Source organism: Callionymus lyra, chromosome 17 (genome assembly GCF_982586985.1).
Source record: "Callionymus lyra chromosome 17, fCalLyr1.hap1.1, whole genome shotgun sequence".
Lineage (NCBI taxonomy): Eukaryota > Metazoa > Chordata > Actinopteri > Syngnathiformes > Callionymidae > Callionymus > Callionymus lyra.
Window position 1 is genome coordinate 25,140,554 of NC_141834.1, and position 21,724 is coordinate 25,162,277.

The 21,724-nt window shown below is 43.6% G+C and overlaps 1 protein-coding gene across 2 annotated transcripts in view; it reads left to right on the forward strand.

Moving 5' to 3' along the window:
- Nucleotides 1-21,724, forward strand: part of scap (SREBF chaperone) — a 31,527-nt gene that overhangs the window by 1,668 nt on the left and 8,135 nt on the right. The window contains exons 3-8 of one of the 2 annotated variants that reach the window (XM_087812888.1): nucleotides 5,471-5,591; nucleotides 5,688-5,845; nucleotides 6,820-7,043; nucleotides 7,099-7,204; nucleotides 13,357-13,529; nucleotides 13,637-13,763. In XM_087812888.1, coding sequence (XP_087669014.1) covers nucleotides 5,471-5,591; nucleotides 5,688-5,845; nucleotides 6,820-7,043; nucleotides 7,099-7,204; nucleotides 13,357-13,529; nucleotides 13,637-13,763 — 909 coding nt within the window. The remainder of the gene's footprint in view (nucleotides 1-5,470; nucleotides 5,592-5,687; nucleotides 5,846-6,819; nucleotides 7,044-7,098; nucleotides 7,205-13,356; nucleotides 13,530-13,636; nucleotides 13,764-21,724) is intronic. The other variant, XM_087812889.1, reaches the window with a different exon arrangement.

Sequence of the window (21,724 nt, forward strand, 5' to 3'; positions counted from 1 at the left end):
TCTGTCTTCATAACCTCTCTGTCTTCATAACATCTCTGTCTTCATAACCTCTCTGTCTTCATAACATCTCTGTCTTCATAACCTCTCTGTCTTCATAACATCTCTGTCTTCATAACCTCTCTGTCTTCATAACATCTCTGTCTTCATAACCTCTCTGTCTTCATAACATCTCTGTCTTCATAACCTCTCTGTCTTCATAACATCTCTGTCTTCATAACCTCTCTGTCTTCATAACCTCTCTGTCTTCATAACCTCTCTGTCTTCATAACCTCTCTGTCTTCATAACCTCTCTGTCTTCATAACCTCTCTGTCTTCATAACCTCTCTGTCTTCATAACCTCTCTGTCTTCATAACACCTCTGTCTTCATAACCTCTCTGTCTTCATAACATCTCTGTCTTCATAACCTCTCTGTCTTCATAACCTCTCTGTCTTCATAACCTCTCTGTCTTCATAACACCTCTGTCTTCATAACCTCTCTGTCTTCATAACATCTCTGTCTTCATAACACCTCTGTCTTCATAACCTCTCTGTCTTCATAACATCTCTGTCTTCATAACATCTCTGTCTTCATAACACCTCTGTCTTCATAACCTCTCTGTCTTCATAACATCTCTGTCTTCATAACCTCTCTGTCTTCATAACCTCTCTGTCTTCATAACACCTCTGTCTTCATAATCTCTCTGTCTTCATAACCTCTCTGTCTTCATAACCTCTCTGTCTTCATAACCTCTCTGTCTTCATAACATCTCTGTCTTCATAACCTCTCTGTCTTCATAACCTCTCTGTCTTCATAACATCTCTGTCTTCATAACCTCTCTGTCTTCATAACCTCTCTGTCTTCATAACATCTCTGTCTTCATAACCTCTCTGTCTTCATAACCTCTCTGTCTTCATAACCTCTCTGTCTTCATAACATCTCTGTCTTCATAACATCTCTGTCTTCATAATCTCTCTGTCTTCATAACCTCTCTGTCTTCATAACCTCTCTGTCTTCATAACCTCTCTGTCTTCATAACCTCTCTGTCTTCATAACCTCTCTGTCTTCATAACATCTCTGTCTTCATAACACCTCCGTCTCTCTGTCTTCATAACCTCTCTGTCTTCATAACATCTCTGTCTTCATAACACCTCCGTCTCTCTGTCTTCATAACCTCTCTGTCTTCATAACCTCTCTGTCTTCATAACCTCTCTGTCTTCATAACCTCTCTGTCTTCATAACCTCTCTGTCTTCATAACCTCTCTGTCTTCATAACATCTCTGTCTTCATAACCTCTCTGTCTTCATAACCTCTCTGTCTTCATAACACCTCCGTCTCTCTGTCTTCATAACCTCTCTGTCTTCATAACATCTCTGTCTTCATAATCTCTCTGTCTTCATAACCTCTCTGTCTTCATAACCTCTCTGTCTTCATAACCTCTCTGTCTTCATAATCTCTCTGTCTTCATAACCTCTCTGTCTTCATAACCTCTCTGTCTTCATAACCTCTCTGTCTTCATAACCTCTCTGTCTTCATAACCTCTTTGTCTTCATAACCTCTCTGTCTTCATAACCTCTCTGTCTTCATAACATCTCTGTCTTCATAACCTCTCTGTCTTCATAACCTCTCTGTCTTCATAACACCTCCGTCTCTCTGTCTTCATAACCTCTCTGTCTTCATAATCTCTCTGTCTTCATAACCTCTCTGTCTTCATAACCTCTCTGTCTTCATAACCTCTCTGTCTTCATAACATCTCTGTCTTCATAATCTCTCTGTCTTCATAACCTCTCTGTCTTCATAACATCTCTGTCTTCATAACCTCTCTGTCTTCATAACCTCTCTGTCTTCATAACATCTCTGTCTTCATAATCTCTCTGTCTTCATAACCTCTCTGTCTTCATAACCTCTCTGTCTTCATAACCTCTCTGTCTTCATAACACCTCTGTCTTCATAACCTCTCTGTCTTCATAACCTCTCTGTCTTCATAATCTCTCTGTCTTCATAACCTCTCTGTCTTCATAACATCTCTGTCTTCATAACACCTCTGTCTTCATAACACCTCCGTCTCTCTGTCTTCATAACCTCTCTGTCTTCATAATCTCTCTGTCTTCATAATCTCTCTGTCTTCATAACCTCTCTGTCTTCATAACATCTCTGTCTTCATAACACCTCTGTCTTCATAACACCTCCGTCTCTCTGTCTTCATAACCTCTCTGTCTTCATAACCTCTCTGTCTTCATAACCTCTCTGTCTTCATAACCTCTCTGTCTTCATAACCTCTCTGTCTTCATAACCTCTCTGTCTTCATAACATCTCTGTCTTCATAACCTCTCTGTCTTCATAACATCTCTGTCTTCATAACCTCTCTGTCTTCATAACCTCTCTGTCTTCATAACCTCTCTGTCTTCATAACATCTCTGTCTTCATAATCTCTCTGTCTTCATAAACTCTCTGTCTTCATAACCTCTCTGTCTTCATAACATCTCTGTCTTCATAACCTCTCTGTCTTCATAACCTCTCTGTCTTCATAACCTCTCTGTCTTCATAACATCTCTGTCTTCATAACCTCTCTGTCTTCATAACCTCTCTGTCTTCATAACCTCTCTGTCTTCATAACATCTCTGTCTTCATAACCTCTCTGTCTTCATAACCTCTCTGTCTTCATAACCTCTCTGTCTTCATAACCTCTCCGTCTTCATAACACCTCCGTCTCTCTGTCTTCATAACCTCTCTGTCTTCATAACCTCTCTGTCTTCATAACCTCTCTGTCTTCATAACCTCTCTGTCTTCATAACACCTCCGTCTCTCTGTCTTCATAACACCTCCGTCTCTCTGTCTTCATAACCTCTCTGTCTTCATAACCTCTCTGTCTTCATAACCTCTCTGTCTTCATAACATCTCTGTCTTCATAACCTCTCTGTCTTCATAACCTCTCTGTCTTCATAACCTCTCTGTCTTCATAACACCTCCGTCTCTCTGTCTTCATAACCTCTCTGTCTTCATAACCTCTCTGTCTTCATAACACCTCCGTCTCTCTGTCTTCATAACACCTCCGTCTCTCTGTCTTCATAACCTCTCTGTCTTCATAACCTCTCTGTCTTCATAACCTCTCTGTCTTCATAACATCTCTGTCTTCATAACCTCTCTGTCTTCATAACCTCTCTGTCTTCATAACCTCTCTGTCTTCATAACACCTCCGTCTCTCTGTCTTCATAACCTCTCTGTCTTCATAACATCTCTGTCTTCATAACACCTCCGTCTCTCTGTCTTCATAACCTCTCTGTCTTCATAACCTCTCTGTCTTCATAACATCTCTGTCTTCATAACACCTCCGTCTCTCTGTCTTCATAACCTCTCTGTCTTCATAACCTCTCTGTCTTCATAACCTCTCTGTCTTCATAACCTCTCTGTCTTCATAACCTCTCTGTCTTCATAACCTCTCTGTCTTCATAACATCTCTGTCTTCATAACCTCTCTGTCTTCATAACCTCTCTGTCTTCATAACCTCTCTGTCTTCATAACATCTCTGTCTTCATAACCTCTCTGTCTTCATAACCTCTCTGTCTTCATAACCTCTCTGTCTTCATAACATCTCTGTCTTCATAATCTCTCTGTCTTATTAACCTCTCTGTCTTATTAACCTCTCTGTCTTCATAACCTCTCTGTCTTCATAACCTCTCTGTCTTCATAACCTCTCTGTCTTCATAACCTCTCTGTCTTCATAACATCTCTGTCTTCATAACATCTCTGTCTTCATAACCTCTCTGTCTTCATAACATCTCTGTCTTCATAACCTCTCTGTCTTCATAACACCTCTGTCTTCATAACATCTCTGTCTTCATAACACCTCCGTCTCTCTGTCTTCATAACCTCTCTGTCTTCATAACCTCTCTGTCTTCATAACATCTCTGTCTTCATAACACCTCCGTCTCTCTGTCTTCATAACCTCTCTGTCTTCATAACCTCTCTGTCTTCATAACACCTCTGTCTTCATAACACCTCTGTCTTCATAACCTCTCTGTCTTCATAACCTCTCTGTCTTCATAACATCTCTGTCTTCATAACCTCTCTGTCTTCATAACCTCTCTGTCTTCATAACATCTCTGTCTTCATAACCTCTCTGTCTTCATAACCTCTCTGTCTTCATAACACCTCTGTCTTCATAACACCTCTGTCTTCATAACCTCTCTGTCTTCATAACCTCTCTGTCTTCATAACATCTCTGTCTTCATAACCTCTCTGTCTTCATAACATCTCTGTCTTCATAACCTCTCTGTCTTCATAACATCTCTGTCTTCATAACATCTCTGTCTTCATAACCTCTCTGTCTTCATAACCTCTCTGTCTTCATAACCTCTCTGTCTTCATAACATCTCTGTCTTCATAACACCTCCGTCTCTCTGTCTTCATAACCTCTCTGTCTTCATAACCTCTCTGTCTTCATAACCTCTCTGTCTTCATAACACCTCTGTCTTCATAACACCTCTGTCTTCATAACCTCTCTGTCTTCATAACCTCTCTGTCTTCATAACATCTCTGTCTTCATAACCTCTCTGTCTTCATAACATCTCTGTCTTCATAATCTCTCTGTCTTCATAACCTCTCTGTCTTCATAACCTCTCTGTCTTCATAACATCTCTGTCTTCATAATCTCTCTGTCTTCATAACCTCTCTGTCTTCATAACCTCTCTGTCTTCATAACATCTCTGTCTTCATAACCTCTCTGTCTTCATAACATCTCTGTCTTCATAATCTCTCTGTCTTCATAACCTCTCTGTCTTCATAACCTCTCTGTCTTCATAACATCTCTGTCTTCATAACCTCTCTGTCTTCATAACATCTCTGTCTTCATAATCTCTCTGTCTTCATAACCTCTCTGTCTTCATAACCTCTCTGTCTTCATAACCTCTCTGTCTTCATAACCTCTCTGTCTTCATAACCTTTCTGTCTTCATAACACCTCTGTCTTCATAATCTCTCTGTCTTCATAACCTCTCTGTCTTCATAACCTCTCTGTCTTCATAACCTCTCTGTCTTCATAACATCTCTGTCTTCATAACCTCTCTGTCTTCATAACTTCTCTGTCTTCATAACATCTCTGTCTTCATAACATCTCTGTCTTCATAACTTCTCTGTCTTCATAACATCTCTGTCTTCATAACACCTCTGTCTCACTCGTGTGTCAAACATAAATCTCACACAATCCAAGAAACAAAAAACCCTGAAACTCAATTTGAATCTAATCTGAGTCGACACTCTCAGCTGTCAATCATTCAGACCCACGTCTCCAGCTGTTCATATTCATCAATATTTTCTCGCCTAACAAAGCATTCTTAATTCTAAGGGCATCAAATAAAGCATCGTAGTCTCTATGCAGCGTCCTCGGGTCTCCTGTGAGTCCGGGGTCACGGGGTCACAGGGTCACGGGTCGGTCCATAACATGGTGGTTGTCTTGTTCCCATCACGACTGTTCATCCCACTTTTGTGTCCCAGCTACCCACTCCTGAGGCTCCCCCTGCCCGGGACCGGGCCCGTGGAGTTCACCACAGGGGTGCGAGACTACAGCGTCCCTTCCCATGATCCTCTGGGAGACGGCAGCGAGCAGCCAGACTGGGTGAGTGGGATGTTTGGAGCCAGGATCCCGGTGATGTCATGAGCGAGACCGCTGTAGAATGTTGGGGTCCGATGTCCTCCTGCTCTCGTCCTTCAGTACCGGGGTCCCCCAGTCGCCTACATCCAGCAGGTCCTGGTGAAGGCAGTCGTGTCACCGTGGGACGGCGGTCTGGTGCCAGTGGACGTGTTCCGCTCACCGCTGGGTCGAGTCTTTAGCCTGCTGGACGAGATCCGGAACCATGTCCACTCTGACAGGTCTGTGATGGTTTCCTCCTGTGACTTGAGTAGCATGAAGATCGAAGCTCACGAGTCCTGGTCTCACACTCTTGACCAGCGAGACGAGTCGTTGTCCAGAGTTCTGGTTCCAGAGCTCAGTCCGTCCAATGGTGTCCAGCGCCTGGTGACCGAAGAAGTTCCTGAATCTGCTTCTAAAAACCCTCAGATGTTTGAATCTGTGCGTGACTCGAGTTCAAACTCTTTTCCTTTGTTCGTCCAAATGAACATAGAATTCACTCGTTCATCCCTTTCATGTCTCATTTACATGTCAGTCATACTGAACCTGGACCGACTAGAAGAAACAACATTTAAACATTTGAAACATCACTGACATGAATCACATCAATGATTCACACGAGCTCCAGTGAAAATGTTTTGTTCAACATTGTAAGATGACATTTGACAAGAATAGAAGTTTCAATACATGACTTAAAGCTCTGAGCAGTGATGATGATGATGATGATGAAGATGATGATGAAGATGATGAAGATGATGAAGATGATGATGAAGATGATGATGAAGATGATGATGAAGATGATGATGATGATGATGATGATGATGATGAAGATGATGAAGATGATGAAGATGATGATGAAGATGATGATGAAGATGATGATGAAGATGATGATGAAGATGATGATGAAGATGATGAAGATGATGATGATGATGATGAAGATGATGATGATGATGATAAAGGTGATGATCATGGTGATGATCATGGTGATGATCATGGTGATGATGATGATGTTGATGATTATGATGAAGGTGATGATGTTGATGATTATGATGAAGGTGATGATCATGGTGATGATGATGATGTTGATGATTATGATGAAGGTGATGATGTTGATGATTATGATGAAGGTGATGATCATGGTGATGATGATGATGATGATGATGAAGGTGATGATGATGATTATGATGAAGCTCCTGTATCTTTGGTTCTTCCTCAGCAGCTCTGGAGCTCAGAGTCTGGAGACGTTGTGCCTTCAAGTCAGCGACTTGTTTCCTGGGCTGCGGCGGATGCAGTCGGTGCTGCCGGAGCACGGATGTCTGCTGCTGTCCCCCGGGAACTACTGGAAGAACCAGCGGGAACTCTTTGACTTGGACCCAAACCTTCTGAAGACCATCCAGAAGCATGAACCCAAAGGCCTGAGCACCACGGCCACGCTGAGAGGTACCAGAGCCGCCCTCCTCGTCAGGAGTGTCAATGACGTGTGTGTGTGTTCCAGACCTGCTGTTCGGTGTACCTGGCAGGTCCACGGGTGTGAGCCACTACAACAGAAGACGTGTGGTGACCTACACCATCACCGTCGTGCTCTCCAGCTACCACGCCAGGTCAGTCCAGCTGCTGTGTTCGTCCAGAGTCACGGAGCTTTAGAATCCCTTATTAGTCCCGCGAGGGGAAATTCAACCATTCACACATACTGACGGGAGTAGGCTGTAGGCTGCACACTTGCACCAAGTTCACCATCAGGAGCAATCAGGGTGAAGTGTCTTCAGGGACACAACGACACAAGCTTGTCTGGAGCTGGGATTGAACCTGCAACCTTTTGGACTGCAGGCAACTCTACCATCTGAGCTATGACGCCCTTCAGAGTAACAATGATTTCAAACATGTTGTAATGTAAACATCAGAGCTTTGTTTACTAATTATTATTTTAGATTTTCCTTTATTAGTCCAACAAGAGGACATTTTTGTACACATCGCTTTTATTAAAGGAACCATGACAAGGCGCAGATGAGAACGGCAGCCTTTCCAGCAGCTCCGCAGCAACGATCTATAACTTTAGTTTTTATTTTATCGGTGGATACTTTGAAACATGGAGAGAATTGTCTTGTTGACTCAAGAGACGTCTGTCGCTGGAGATCATGATATCTCCATGGAACTTCTGCGCCGCCATCGTGACTGTAGAGCCGACAAGAGAACATCACGAGGAACGTCAAGTCATTGAACGACAAGATCAACAACCAGCATATCTACAGAGCAGCTGTTGATCTTCACAGAGACGTTCACTCGCTGAGGAGAAGGTCTGATCATGTACGTGAAGAAACGCTGGTGTAGACGTTACTGTGAAGAAAGTCTTGTGTTGTCAGGACAACTGTTGACTGTCAGCCTGCGACCATACTATCTACCACGTGAGTTCAGTCATGTGATCATGTGACTACATTCCTCCGAGCGCTGCGAGTCCTCTGGTGCAGAGACCGACTGTGACCACTAGGACAATCAGGAAGTAAACACCAGCTGTGAGGACGTCATCAGAGATGCTTTGACACCACAGACTGGGACGTGAAGTCTCATGAGGACATCGAGGGTCAGACACACTAACGGATTCTTTAAGTTCCTGCTAAGACTGTTACCCTAATAATAAACCGTGGGTAACAAAGGAGGTCAAGGATGTCCTTCACAGAAGAAGGTGCTTCAGGAGCAGAGACACCATGAGGTCAGCACAGCAGGAGGTGAAGCTTGAGGGAGGGACACCTACAGCAGGAGGAGAAGCTTGAGGGAGGGACACCTACAGGAGGAGGTGAAGCTTGAGGGAGGGACACCTACAGGAGGAGGTGAAGCTTGAGGGAGGGACACCTATAGGAGGAGGTGAAGCTTGAGGGAGGGACACCTACAGGAGGAGGAGAAGCTTGAGGGAGGGACACCTACAGGAGGAGGTGAAGCTTGAGGGAGGGACACCTACAGGAGGAGGTGAAGCTTGAGGGAGGGACACCTACAGGAGGAGGAGAAGCTTGAGGGAGGGACACCTACAGGAGGAGGAGAAGCTTGAGGGAGGGACACCTATAGGAGGAGGTGAAGCTTGAGGGAGGGACACCTACAGGAGGAGGTGAAGCTTGAGGGAGGGACACCTACAGGAGGAGGTGAAGCTTGAGGGAGGGACACCTACAGGAGGAGGTGAAGCTTGAGGGAGGGACACCTACAGGAGGAGGTGAAGCTTGAGGGAGGGACACCTACAGCAGGAGGAGGAGCTTGAGGGAGGGACACCTACAGCAGGAGGAGAAGCTTGAGGGAGGGACACCTACAGGAGGAGGTGAAGCTTGAGGGAGGGACACCCACAGCAGGAGGTGAAGCTTGAGGGAGGGACACCTACAGCAGGAGGAGAAGCTTGAGGGAGGGACACCTACAGGAGGAGGTGAAGCTTGAGGGAGGGACACCCACAGCAGGAGGTGAAGCTTGAGGGAGGGACACCTACAGGAGGAGAAGCTGAGTGGAAACAAATAAGAGAGTCTGGGATGATGTTAAAACCATCACTGGACACAAGACCAAGTCCTCTCTGACGGCAGTGGACACGGTGGAGACAAATGGTCTCAACAACTTTTTCAACAGGTTTGATCACCTCACCCTCACTGCAGCTTCAGGACCTGCCCCACCTTCTTGTGCCCCCTCAGTTCCCCCTCAGCTCCACACAACCTCTTCCCAGCTTCGCGTCACTCCAGGTCCAGGATGTACTTCGGAGGACTTGTCCAGGGAAGGCTGCTGGTCCTGACAAGTGTCTGCTCGACTGCTAAAGACCTGCTAAACTAGCTGAGCCGCTCCAGCAGGTCTTCAACCTCAGTCTACAGCTGGAGAAAGTACCAACCCTGTGAAGACTTCCTGTATCGTTCCAGTCCAGAAGAAGATCCGACTCAGCTGAACGATTACAGACGGTCGCACTGACTTCACAGCTGATGAAGACACTGGAGCGACTGGTCCTCAAACATCTCAGGCCACCAGTCCAGCACATGCAAGACCCTCTCCAGTTTCCGCCCACGGTTGGTGTAGAAGATGCTTCACCTTCTGCATCTACTCCCACCTGGATAGAGGAAGCGGCTCAGTGAGGAGTGAGGATTCTGTTCCTGGACTTTTCTACAGGAGCACCTCAGGGGACAGTACTGGCTCCTCTTCACCATCTACACTTCAGACCTTGTTACAACTCTGAGCTGAGTCTGGTCCAGAAGTTGCTGCTGACACTGTCATTGTCGGATGAATCATTGGCGGATGCATCATTGGCGGATGAATCATTGGCGGATGAATCACTGTCGGATGAATCACTGTCGGATGAATCACTGTCGTATGAATCACTGTCGTATGAATCACTGTCGGATGAATCACTGTCGGATGAATCGCTGTCGGATGAATCGCTGTCGGATGAATCGCTGTCGTATGAATCGCTGTCGTATGAATCGCTGTCGTATGAATCACTGTCGGATGAATCGCTGTCGTATGAATCACTGTCGTATGAATCGCTGTCGGATGAATCACTGTCGGATGAATCGCTGTCGGATGAATCGCTGTCGGATGAATCGCTGTCGGATGAATCGCTGTCGTATGAATCGCTGTCGGATGAATCGCTGTCGGATGAATCGCTGTCGGATGAATCGCTGTCGGATGAATCGCTGTCGTATGAATCGCTGTCGTATGAATCGCTGTCGTATGAATCGCTGTCGGATGAATCGCTGTCGGATGAATCGCTGTCGGATGAATCGCTGTCGGATGAATCGCTGTCGGATGAATCGCTGTCGTATGAATCGCTGTCGTATGAATCGCTGTCGGATGAATCGCTGTCGGATGAATCGCTGTCGGATGAATCGCTGTCGGATGAATCGCTGTCGGATGAATCGCTGTCGTATGAATCGCTGTCGTATGAATCGCTGTCGGATGAATCACTGTCGTATGAATCACTGTCGTATGAATCTCTGTCGTATGAATCGCTGTCGTATGAATCGCTGTCGTATGAATCGCTGTCGGATGAATCGCTGTCGGATGAATCGCTGTCGTATGAATCGCTGTCGTATGAATCACTGTCGGATGAATCGCTGTCGTATGAATCGCTGTCGTATGAATCTCTGTCGTATGAATCGCTGTCGGATGAATCGCTGTCGTATGAATCGCTGTCGGATGAATCGCTGTCGGATGAATCGCTGTCGTATGAATCGCTGTCGGATGAATCGCTGTCGTATGAATCGCTGTCGGATGAATCGCTGTCGTATGAATCGCTGTCGGATGAATCGCTGTCGGATGAATCGCTGTCGGATGAATCGCTGTCGGATGAATCGCTGTCGTATGAATCGCTGTCGTATGAATCGCTGTCGGATGAATCACTGTCGTATGAATCACTGTCGTATGAATCACTGTCGGATGAATCACTGTCGGATGAATCACTGTCGTATGAATCACTGTCGTATGAATCACTGTCGTATGAATCACTGTCGGATGAATCACTGTCGGATGAATCACTGTCGTATGAATCGCTGTCGTATGAATCACTGTCGTATGAATCACTGTCGTATGAATCGCTGTCGTATGAATCACTGTCGTATGAATCACTGTCGTATGAATCGCTGTCGTATGAATCACTGTCGTATGAATCGCTGTCGTATGAATCACTGTCGTATGAATCACTGTCGGATGAATCACTGTCGGATGAATCACTGTCTTATGAATCGCTGTCGTATGAATCACTGTCGTATGAATCGCTGTCGTATGAATCACTGTCGTATGAATCACTGTCGGATGAATCACTGTCGTATGAATCACTGTCGTATGAATCACTGTCGGATGAATCACTGTCGTATGAATCACTGTCGGATGAATCACTGTCGGATGAATCACTGTCGGATGAATCGCTGTCGGATGAATCGCTGTCGGATGAATCGCTGTCGGATGAATCACTGTCGTATGAATCACTGTCGGATGAATCGCTGTCGGATGAATCGCTGTCGTATGAATCGCTGTCGTATGAATCGCTGTCGGATGAATCGCTGTCGTATGAATCACTGTCGGATGAATCACTGTCGTATGAATCGCTGTCGTATGAATCGCTGTCGTATGAATCGCTGTCGGATGAATCGCTGTCGGATGAATCGCTGTCGTATGAATCGCTGTCGGATGAATCGCTGTCGGATGAATCGCTGTCGGATGAATCGCTGTCGGATGAATCGCTGTCGGATGAATCGCTGTCGGATGAATCGCTGTCGTATGAATCGCTGTCGTATGAATCACTGTCGTATGAATCTCTGTCGGATGAATCGCTGCCGTATGAATCACTGTCGTATGAATCTCTGTCGTATGAATCGCTGTCGTATGAATCACTGTCGTATGAATCGCTGTCGTATGAATCACTGTCGTATGAATCACTGTCGGATGAATCACTGTCGTATGAATCACTGTCGTATGAATCTCTGTCGTATGAATCGCTGTCGTATGAATCACTGTCGTATGAATCACTGTCGTATGAATCACTGTCGGATGAATCGCTGCCGTATGAATCGCTGTCGTATGAATCACTGTCGTATGAATCACTGTCGGATGAATCACTGTCGTATGAATCACTGTCGGATGAATCACTGTCGTATGAATCGCTGTCGGATGAATCACTGTCGGATGAATCACTGTCGGATGAATCACTGTCGTATGAATCGCTGTCGGATGAATCGCTGTCGTATGAATCGCTGTCGGATGAATCGCTGTCGTATGAATCGCTGCCGTATGAATCACTGTCGTATGAATCTCTGTCGTATGAATCGCTGTCGTATGAATCACTGTCGTATGAATCGCTGTCGTATGAATCACTGTCGTATGAATCACTGTCGGATGAATCACTGTCGTATGAATCACTGTCGTATGAATCTCTGTCGTATGAATCGCTGTCGTATGAATCACTGTCGGATGAATCACTGTCGGATGAATCACTGTCGTATGAATCGCTGTCGGATGAATCACTGTCGGATGAATCACTGTCGGATGAATCACTGTCGTATGAATCGCTGTCGGATGAATCACTGTCGTATGAATCGCTGTCGTATGAATCACTGTCGTATGAATCACTGTCGTATGAATCACTGTCGGATGAATCACTGTCGTATGAATCGCTGTCGGATGAATCACTGTCGGATGAATCACTGTCGGATGAATCACTGTCGTATGAATCGCTGTCGGATGAATCACTGTCGTATGAATCGCTGTCGGATGAATCGCTGTCGGATGAATCGCTGTCGGATGAATCACTGTCGGATGAATCGCTGTCGGATGAATCGCTGTCGTATGAATCGCTGTCGTATGAATCACTGTCGGATGAATCACTGTCGTATGAATCACTGTCGTATGAATCACTGTCGGATGAATCACTGTCGGATGAATCACTGTCGGATGAATCACTGTCGGATGAATCGCTGTCGTATGAATCACTGTCGGATGAATCACTGTCGGATGAATCGCTGTCGGATGAATCGCTGTCGTATGAATCACTGTCGTATGAATCACTGTCGTATGAATCACTGTCGGATGAATCACTGTCGGATGAATCGCTGTCGGATGAATCACTGTCGTATGAATCACTGTCGGATGAATCACTGTCGTATGAATCACTGTCGTATGAATCACTGTCGGATGAATCGCTGTCGGATGAATCACTGTCGTATGAATCGCTGTCGTATGAATCGTCAAACATCCGTTATGTCGGGATCTTCAAACGTTCAGCTAAAGTTCATCTTGTGCTCCTCAGGTTCCTCTCTGGTCTGCGAGCTCGTCTGACTCGACTCCATCCGTCCAGTAACTGCAGCATCAGAGAAGAACATATGGTCCACGTTCACTTCAAGGAGGAGATCGGTGTCGCGGAGCTGATCCCTCTGGTGACCACTTACATCATCCTGTTCGCCTACATCTACTTCTCCACACGTGAGTGGATCCTCTTCACTTCCTGCCTCTGACGTCACTTCCTGCCTCTGACGTCACTTCCTGCCTCTGACGTCACTTCCTGCCTCTGAGCATGTGTTCCTCTGCAGGTAAGATCGATATGGTGAAGTCCAAGTGGGGTCTCGCTCTCGCCGCCGTGGTCACCGTCCTCAGCTCGCTGCTCATGTCCGTGGGTCTGTGTACCTTGTTTGGTCTCACGCCCACACTCAACGGAGGGTGAGCGTTTACCTGTATACACACTTATACACACTTATACACACTTATACACACTTATACACGGTTATACACACTATACACACAGTTATACATGGTTATACACACTTATACACAGTTATACATGGTTATACACACTTATACACAGTTATACATGGTTATACACACTTATACACAGTTATACATGGTTATACACACTTATACACACACTTATACACAGTTATACATGGTTATACACACTTATACACAGTTATACATGGTTATACACACTTATACACACACTTATACACAGTTATACATGGTTATACACACTTATACACACTTATACACAGTTATACATGGTTATACACAGTTATACATGGTTATACACACTTATACACACACTTGTACACAGTTTTACATGGTTATACACACTTATACACACACTTATACACAGTTATACATGGTTATACACACTTATACACAGTTATACATGGTTATACACACTTATACACAGTTATATATGGTTATACACACTTATACACACACTTTTACACACTTATACATGGTTATACACACTTATACACAGTTATACATGGTTATACACACTTATACACACACTTATACACACTTATACACAGTTATACATGGTTATACACACTTATACACACACTTATACACACTTATACATGGTTATACACACTTATACACAGTTATACATGGTTATACACACTTATACACACACTTATACACACTTATACACACTTATACACACTTATACACAGTTATACATGGTTATACACACTTATACACACACTTATACACACGTATACATGGTTATACACACTTATACATGGTTATACACACTTATACACAGTTATACATGGTTATACACACTTATACATGGTTATACACACTTATACACACTTATACATGGTTATACACACTTATACATGGTTATACACACTTATACACAGTTATACATGGTTATACACACTTATACACACTTATACATGGTTATACACACTTATACACACACTTATACACACTTATACACACACTTATACATGGTTATACACACTTATACACACTTATACATGGTTATACACACTTATACACACTTATACATGGTTATACACACTTATACACACTTATACACAGTTATACATGGTTATACACACTTATACACACACTTATACACAGTTATACACACTTATACACACTTATACACACACTTATACACACTTATACATGGTTATACACACTTATACACAGTTATACATGGTTATACACACTTATACACACACTTATACACAGTTATACATGGTTATACACACTTATACACACTTATACATGGTTATACACACTTATACACAGTTATACATGGTTATACACACTTATACATGGTTATACACACTTATGCACACTTATACATGGTTATACACACTTATACATGGTTATACACACTTATACATGGTTATACACACTTATAAGTAAGTAAGTAAGTAAGTAATATATATTTATATAGCGCTTTTCGAGACCAGGGTCACAAAGCGCTTTAACAATCAAAACAATACTCAAAACAGTACATACTTCAAAGATCAAGACAACACCGAGAACAACACAGGAGTTCCAGAAATTCAAGGAAAAGCCTGAACAAATAGAAACGTCTTAAGATGTTTCTTAAAGGAGTCAGTAGATCATCAAACACAGATGTTTCTTGAAGGAGTCAGTAGATCATCAAACACATGTTTCTTAAAGGAGTCAGTAGATCATCAAACACAGATGTTTCTTGAAGGAGTCAGTAGATCATCAAACACAGATGTTTCTTGAAGGAGTCAGTAGATCATCAAACACAGATGTTTCTTGAAGGAGTCAGTAGATCATCAAACACAGATGTTTCTTGAAGGAGTCAGTAGATCATCAAACACAGATGTTTCTTGAAGGAGTCAGTAGATCATCAAACACATGTTTCTTAAAGGAGTCAGTAGATCATCAAACACACATGTTTCTTGAAGGAGTCAGTAGATCATCAAACACACATGTTTCTTGAAGGAGTCAGTAGATCATCAAACACAGATGTTTCTTGAAGGAGTCAGTAGATCATCAAACACACATGTTTCTTGAAGGAGTCAGTAGATCATCAAACACAGATGTTTCTTGAAGGAGTCAGTAGATCATCAAACACATGTTTCTTAAAGGAGTCAGTAGATCATCAAACACACATGTTTCTTGAAGGAGTCAGTAGATCATCAAACACACATGTTTCTTGAAGGAGTCAGTAGATCATCAAACACAGATGTTTCTTGAAGGAGTCAGTAGATCATCAAACACATGTTTCTTAAAGGAGTCAGTAGATCATCAAACACACATGTTTCTTGAAGGAGTCAGTAGATCATCAAACACACATGTTTCTTGAAGGAGTCAGTAGATCATCAAACACAGATGTTTCTTGAAGGAGTCAGTAGATCATCAAACACATGTTTCTTAAAGGAGTCAGTAGATCATCAAACACACATGTTTCTTGAAGGAGTCAGTAGATCATCAAACACACATGTTTCTTGAAGGAGTCAGTAGATCATCAAACACACATGTTTCTTAAAGGAGTCAGTAGATCATCAAACACAGATGTTTCTTGAAGGAGTCAGTAGATCATCAAACACACATGTTTCTTAAAGGAGTCAGTAGATCATCAAACACACATGTTTCTTGAAGGAGTCAGTAGATCATCAAACACACATGTTTCTTGAAGGAGTCAGTAGATCATCAAACACAGATGTTTCTTAAAGGAGTCAGTAGATCATCAAACACACATGTTTCTTAAAGGAGTCAGTAGATCATCAAACACAGATGTTTCTTGAAGGAGTCAGTAGATCATCAAACACAGATGTTTCTTAAAGGAGTCAGTAGATCATCAAACACAGATGTTTCTTGAAGGAGTCAGTAGATCATCAAACACACATGTTTCTTGAAGGAGTCAGTAGATCATCAAACACACATGTTTCTTGAAGGAGTCAGTAGATCATCAAACACACATGTTTCTTGAAGGAGTCAGTAGATCATCAAACACACATGTTTCTTGAAGGAGTCAGTAGATCATCAAACACACATGTTTCTTGAAGGAGTCAGTAGATCATCAAACACACATGTTTCTTGAAGGAGTCAGTAGACTCCATCAAGCGCAAAGAGAGAGGAAGATTGTTCCAAAGCTTAGGAGCAACAGCCTGAAAAGATTTCTCTCCTCTGGTCCTGAACCGTGTTCAGGAACCATAAGTAGATTCTGATCCACAGACCTCAGAGCCCGAGCTGGGGTGTAAGGCTGGATCAGATCAGTGATGTAAGGAGGAGCCTGACCATGAATAGCTCTGAAAGTAATACACACTTATACATGGTTATACACACTTATACACACTTATACACACACTTATACACACTTATACATGGTCATACATGGTTATACACACTTATACATGGTTATACACACTTATACACACTTATACATGGTTATACACACTTATACATGGTTATACACACTTATACATGGTTATACACACTTATACACACTTATACATGGTTATACACACTTATACATCGTTATACACACTTATACACACTTATACATGGTTATACACACGTATACATGGTTATACACAGTTATACATGGTTATACACAGTTATACATGGTTATACACACTTATACATGGTTATACACACTTATACATGGTTATACACACTTATACATGGTTATACACAGTTATACATGGTTATACACACTTATACATGGTTATACACACTTATACACACTTATACATGGTTATACACACTTATACATGGTTATACACACTTATACACAGTTATACATGGTTATACACACTTATACACACACTTATACACACTTATACATGGTTATACACACTTATACACACACTTATACACACTTATACATGGTTATACACACTTATACACACACTTATACACACTTATACATGGTTATACACAGTTATACATGGTTATACACACTTATATACACACTTATACACACTTATACACACACTTATACATGGTTATACACACTTATACACACACTTATACACACTTATACATGGTTATACACAGTTATACATGGTTATACACACTTATACACACACTTATACACACTTATACACAGTTATACATGGTTATACATGGTTATACACACTTATACACACTTATACATGGTTATACACACTTATACACACACTTATACACACTTATACATGGTTATACACAGTTATACATGGTTATACACACTTATACACACACTTATACACACTTATACACAGTTATAAATGGTTATACACACTTATACACACACTTATACACACTTATACACAGTTATACATGGTTATACATGGTTATACACACTTATACACACTTATACATGGTTATACACACTTATACACACTTATACATGGTTATACACACTTATACACAGTTATACATGGTTATACACACTTATACACACTTATACATGGTTATACATGGTTATACACACTTATACACACTTATACATGGTTATACACACTTATACACAGTTATACATGGTTATACACACTTATACATGGTTATACATGGTTATACACACTTATACACACTTATACATGGTTATACACACTTATACACACTTATACACACACTTATACACAGTTATACATGGTTATACACACTTATACACACTTATACACACACTTATACACAGTTATACACACACTTATACACAGTTATACATGGTTATACACACTTATACACAGTTATACATGGTTATACACACTTATACACACTTATACACAGTTATACACACACTTATACACAGTTATACATGGTTATACACACTTATACACACTTATACATGGTTATACATGGTTATACACACTTATACACACTTATACATGGTTATACACACTTATACACAGTTATACATGGTTATACACACTTATACACACTTATACATGGTTATACACACTTATACACAGTTATACATGGTTATACACACTTATACACACTTATACATGGTTATACATGGTTATACACACTTATACACAGTTATACATGGTTATACACACTTATATACACACTTATACACACACTTATACACAGTTATACATGGTTATACACACTTATTTTTTTAGAATAGAAAATCTTTATTCATCCAGAAGGAAACACACTTTTACAGCACAGTTGAAAAAAAATAAAATAAAGTGCAGGAAAAAAGAAATAATAAAATAATAGAAGAGATAATACAAAATAAAATAAAAACGATCTTAAAAATATACAAATTATTTACAAAATTAGAAATTTAACACTATTAACAAAATACAATAGAATAAAATAAAATAAAAATAAAAACAAAAAATAAAATAAACACACGAGAAGAAAAACACACGGATTAGCATCAGGATATTTAAAGAGTTAAATGACACCAGTTGGGATGAAGGACCTTCTATACGCTCCTACACTGGGGGGCCTGAACCCCTGAAGGAGCTGCTCCTCCTCAGGTGCAGTGAAGAGTGTTGTCCCTGATGGAGGAGAGTCTGGAGAGTGTCCTCCTCTCTCCCACCTCCTCCACCTCCTCCTCTCTCCCACCTCCTCCTCTCTCCCACCTCCTCCACCTCCTCCTCTCTCCCACCTCCTCCTCTCTCCCACCTCCTCCACCTCCTCCTCTCTCCCACCTCCTCCTCTCTCCCACCTCCTCCACCTCCTCCTCTCTCCCACCTCCTCCTCTCTCCCACCTCCTCCACGAGTCCAGCGAGCGACAGGACAGATCCTCGTGATCAGCCTGTTCAGTCTCTTCCTGTCCCGGTCCTGCTGCTGCTCCCCAGCAGACCACAGATAGCAGAGGCTACCATCATAGAAGGTCCTTAATAGTGGTCTGCACACTCCGAAGGACCTCAGTCTCCCCAGGAGGTGGAGGCGACTTCGGCCCTTCTTGTACACGGCGTTGATGTGTGTGGACCAGTTCAGTTTATTGTTGAGGTGAACACCCAGGTATTTGAAGCTCAATGTCCGAGTCCTGGATGCTCACCGGTTGATGTGGACTTTTTCCTGAAGTCAATCACCATCTCCCTTGTCTTACCGGTGTTTAAGCAAAGGTAGTTGCTCTCACACCAGTCAACAAAGTCCTTGATGACTGACCTGTACTCCAGCTCGCCCCCCCAGACACGCAGCCCACAATGGCCGAGTCGTCAGAAAACTTCTGGAGGTGACAGCTGCTGGAGTCATAGGTAAAGTCCGCCGTGTAGAGGGAAAAAAGGAAAGGTGACAGCACTGTCCCTTGAGGCACCCCGGTGCTGCAGATGGTCACCTCAGACCTGCAGTCCTGCAGCCTCACATACTGCGGCCTGTTGGTGAGGTAGTCCATCGTCCATGCTGCCAGCTGTGTCCCAACTCCTGCGTCCTCCATCTTCTTCCTTAGCAGCGCCGGCTGGATGGTGTTGAAAGCACTTGAGAAGTCAAAGAACATGACTCTCACAGTGCTACCGGCGGCTTCCAGGTGAGTCAGTGCAGGTGCTGCAGGTAGATGACGGCGTCGTCCACCCCCATCTTTGGCCTGTAGGCCAACTGCAGCGGATCCAACGCAGAGCTCACCGTCGTGCGGAGATGGCTGAGTACCAGCCTCTCCAAGGTCTTCATCAGATGGGAGGTCAGGGCGACGGGTCTGAAGTGGCTCGGCTCCTTCGCGTGCACCGCCTTGGGAACCGGAACCACACAGGAGGTCTTCCACTGGACCGGGACCTTCTCCAGTTTGAGGCTCAGGTTGAAGATGTGTGTGACCAACTCACAAAGTTGATCAGCACAGTCCCTGAGCAGTCTGGGGCTGAGTCCATCTGGTCCAGCAGCTTTCCTGATCTTCAGTCGCCTTAATTCTCTCCTCACCTGTTCAGATGTAACCGAGAGAGGTGGCTGTGGGGGGTTGGGCAGCTGAAGTAGGGCGTGTTGGGGGGGAGAAAGGTGGCTTGGAGGTGAGAACAGTTGGGGGGAGGGGGCTGAAGCAGGGGAAAAACAGCTTTGTGGAGAGTGAGGGGCAGAGGTGGAGGGGGGAGGGGGGCCCTGATCAAACCGGTTGAAATACTGGTTCAGTTCAGTGGCCCATCTTTGGTCTCCCCCTGCTGTGGCTCTGGCTCCACTCTGGCCATGACCTGAGATGTTCTTCAGGCCTTTCCACACATCCCTTGTGTGGCCCTGCGCCAGTTGCTCCTCCAGTTTCCTCTTGTACTGAAGCAAACACCCTCTTCTTCTTGTTCAGCAGAACTTGAAGTTGAGGGGTCACCCATGGCTTGGTGTTGGCAAAGCACCGCACCTTGCGGGTCGGCATGACGTTGCCCTCACAGAACTTTATGTAATCCGTGGAATGGTCATTGAAGGTGTGGATGTCATCACCATGAGAGAACACGCTCCAGTCTGTAGACTCAAAGCAGTCTCTCAGCCTCTCCTTGGCTTCATCATTCTTAACAGTTCTGTGCAGGTTGTCTCCTCACCATGGGAGTGGATTCAGGTCGCAGAGGATCAGGTTGTGATCAGAGCGGCCGAGGGGGGGCAGGGCGGTGGAGGTGGAGGCACTTCACGTATTGTGTGAAGGAGGGAAGAATGGAGGAGAGTGAGGCTGATGGTTGAAATCCCCGTTAATGAGCAGGAGAGAGTTCAGGTGTTTGAGCTGCAGGTGCGACACTGAGGCGCTCAGAGGAATGTAAACATGAACACGATCACAGGTGAGAACTTCCTCGAGATGTCATACGGGCGGATGATGCTCACCGCAACCAACTCGATGTCCTTAGTGCACACTTGTTCTTTAATGAGACGCAGGATCCATCTCTCATTAATAAACACCTCCTCCTCCTCTCCTCTTTCCATGCATGTCCTGGTCCGCACGCACCATCTTGAACCCTCCAGGGAAACAACAGAGTCTGGGATCTTCTCCGTCAGCCAGGTCTCCGTGAAACATAGAAGGC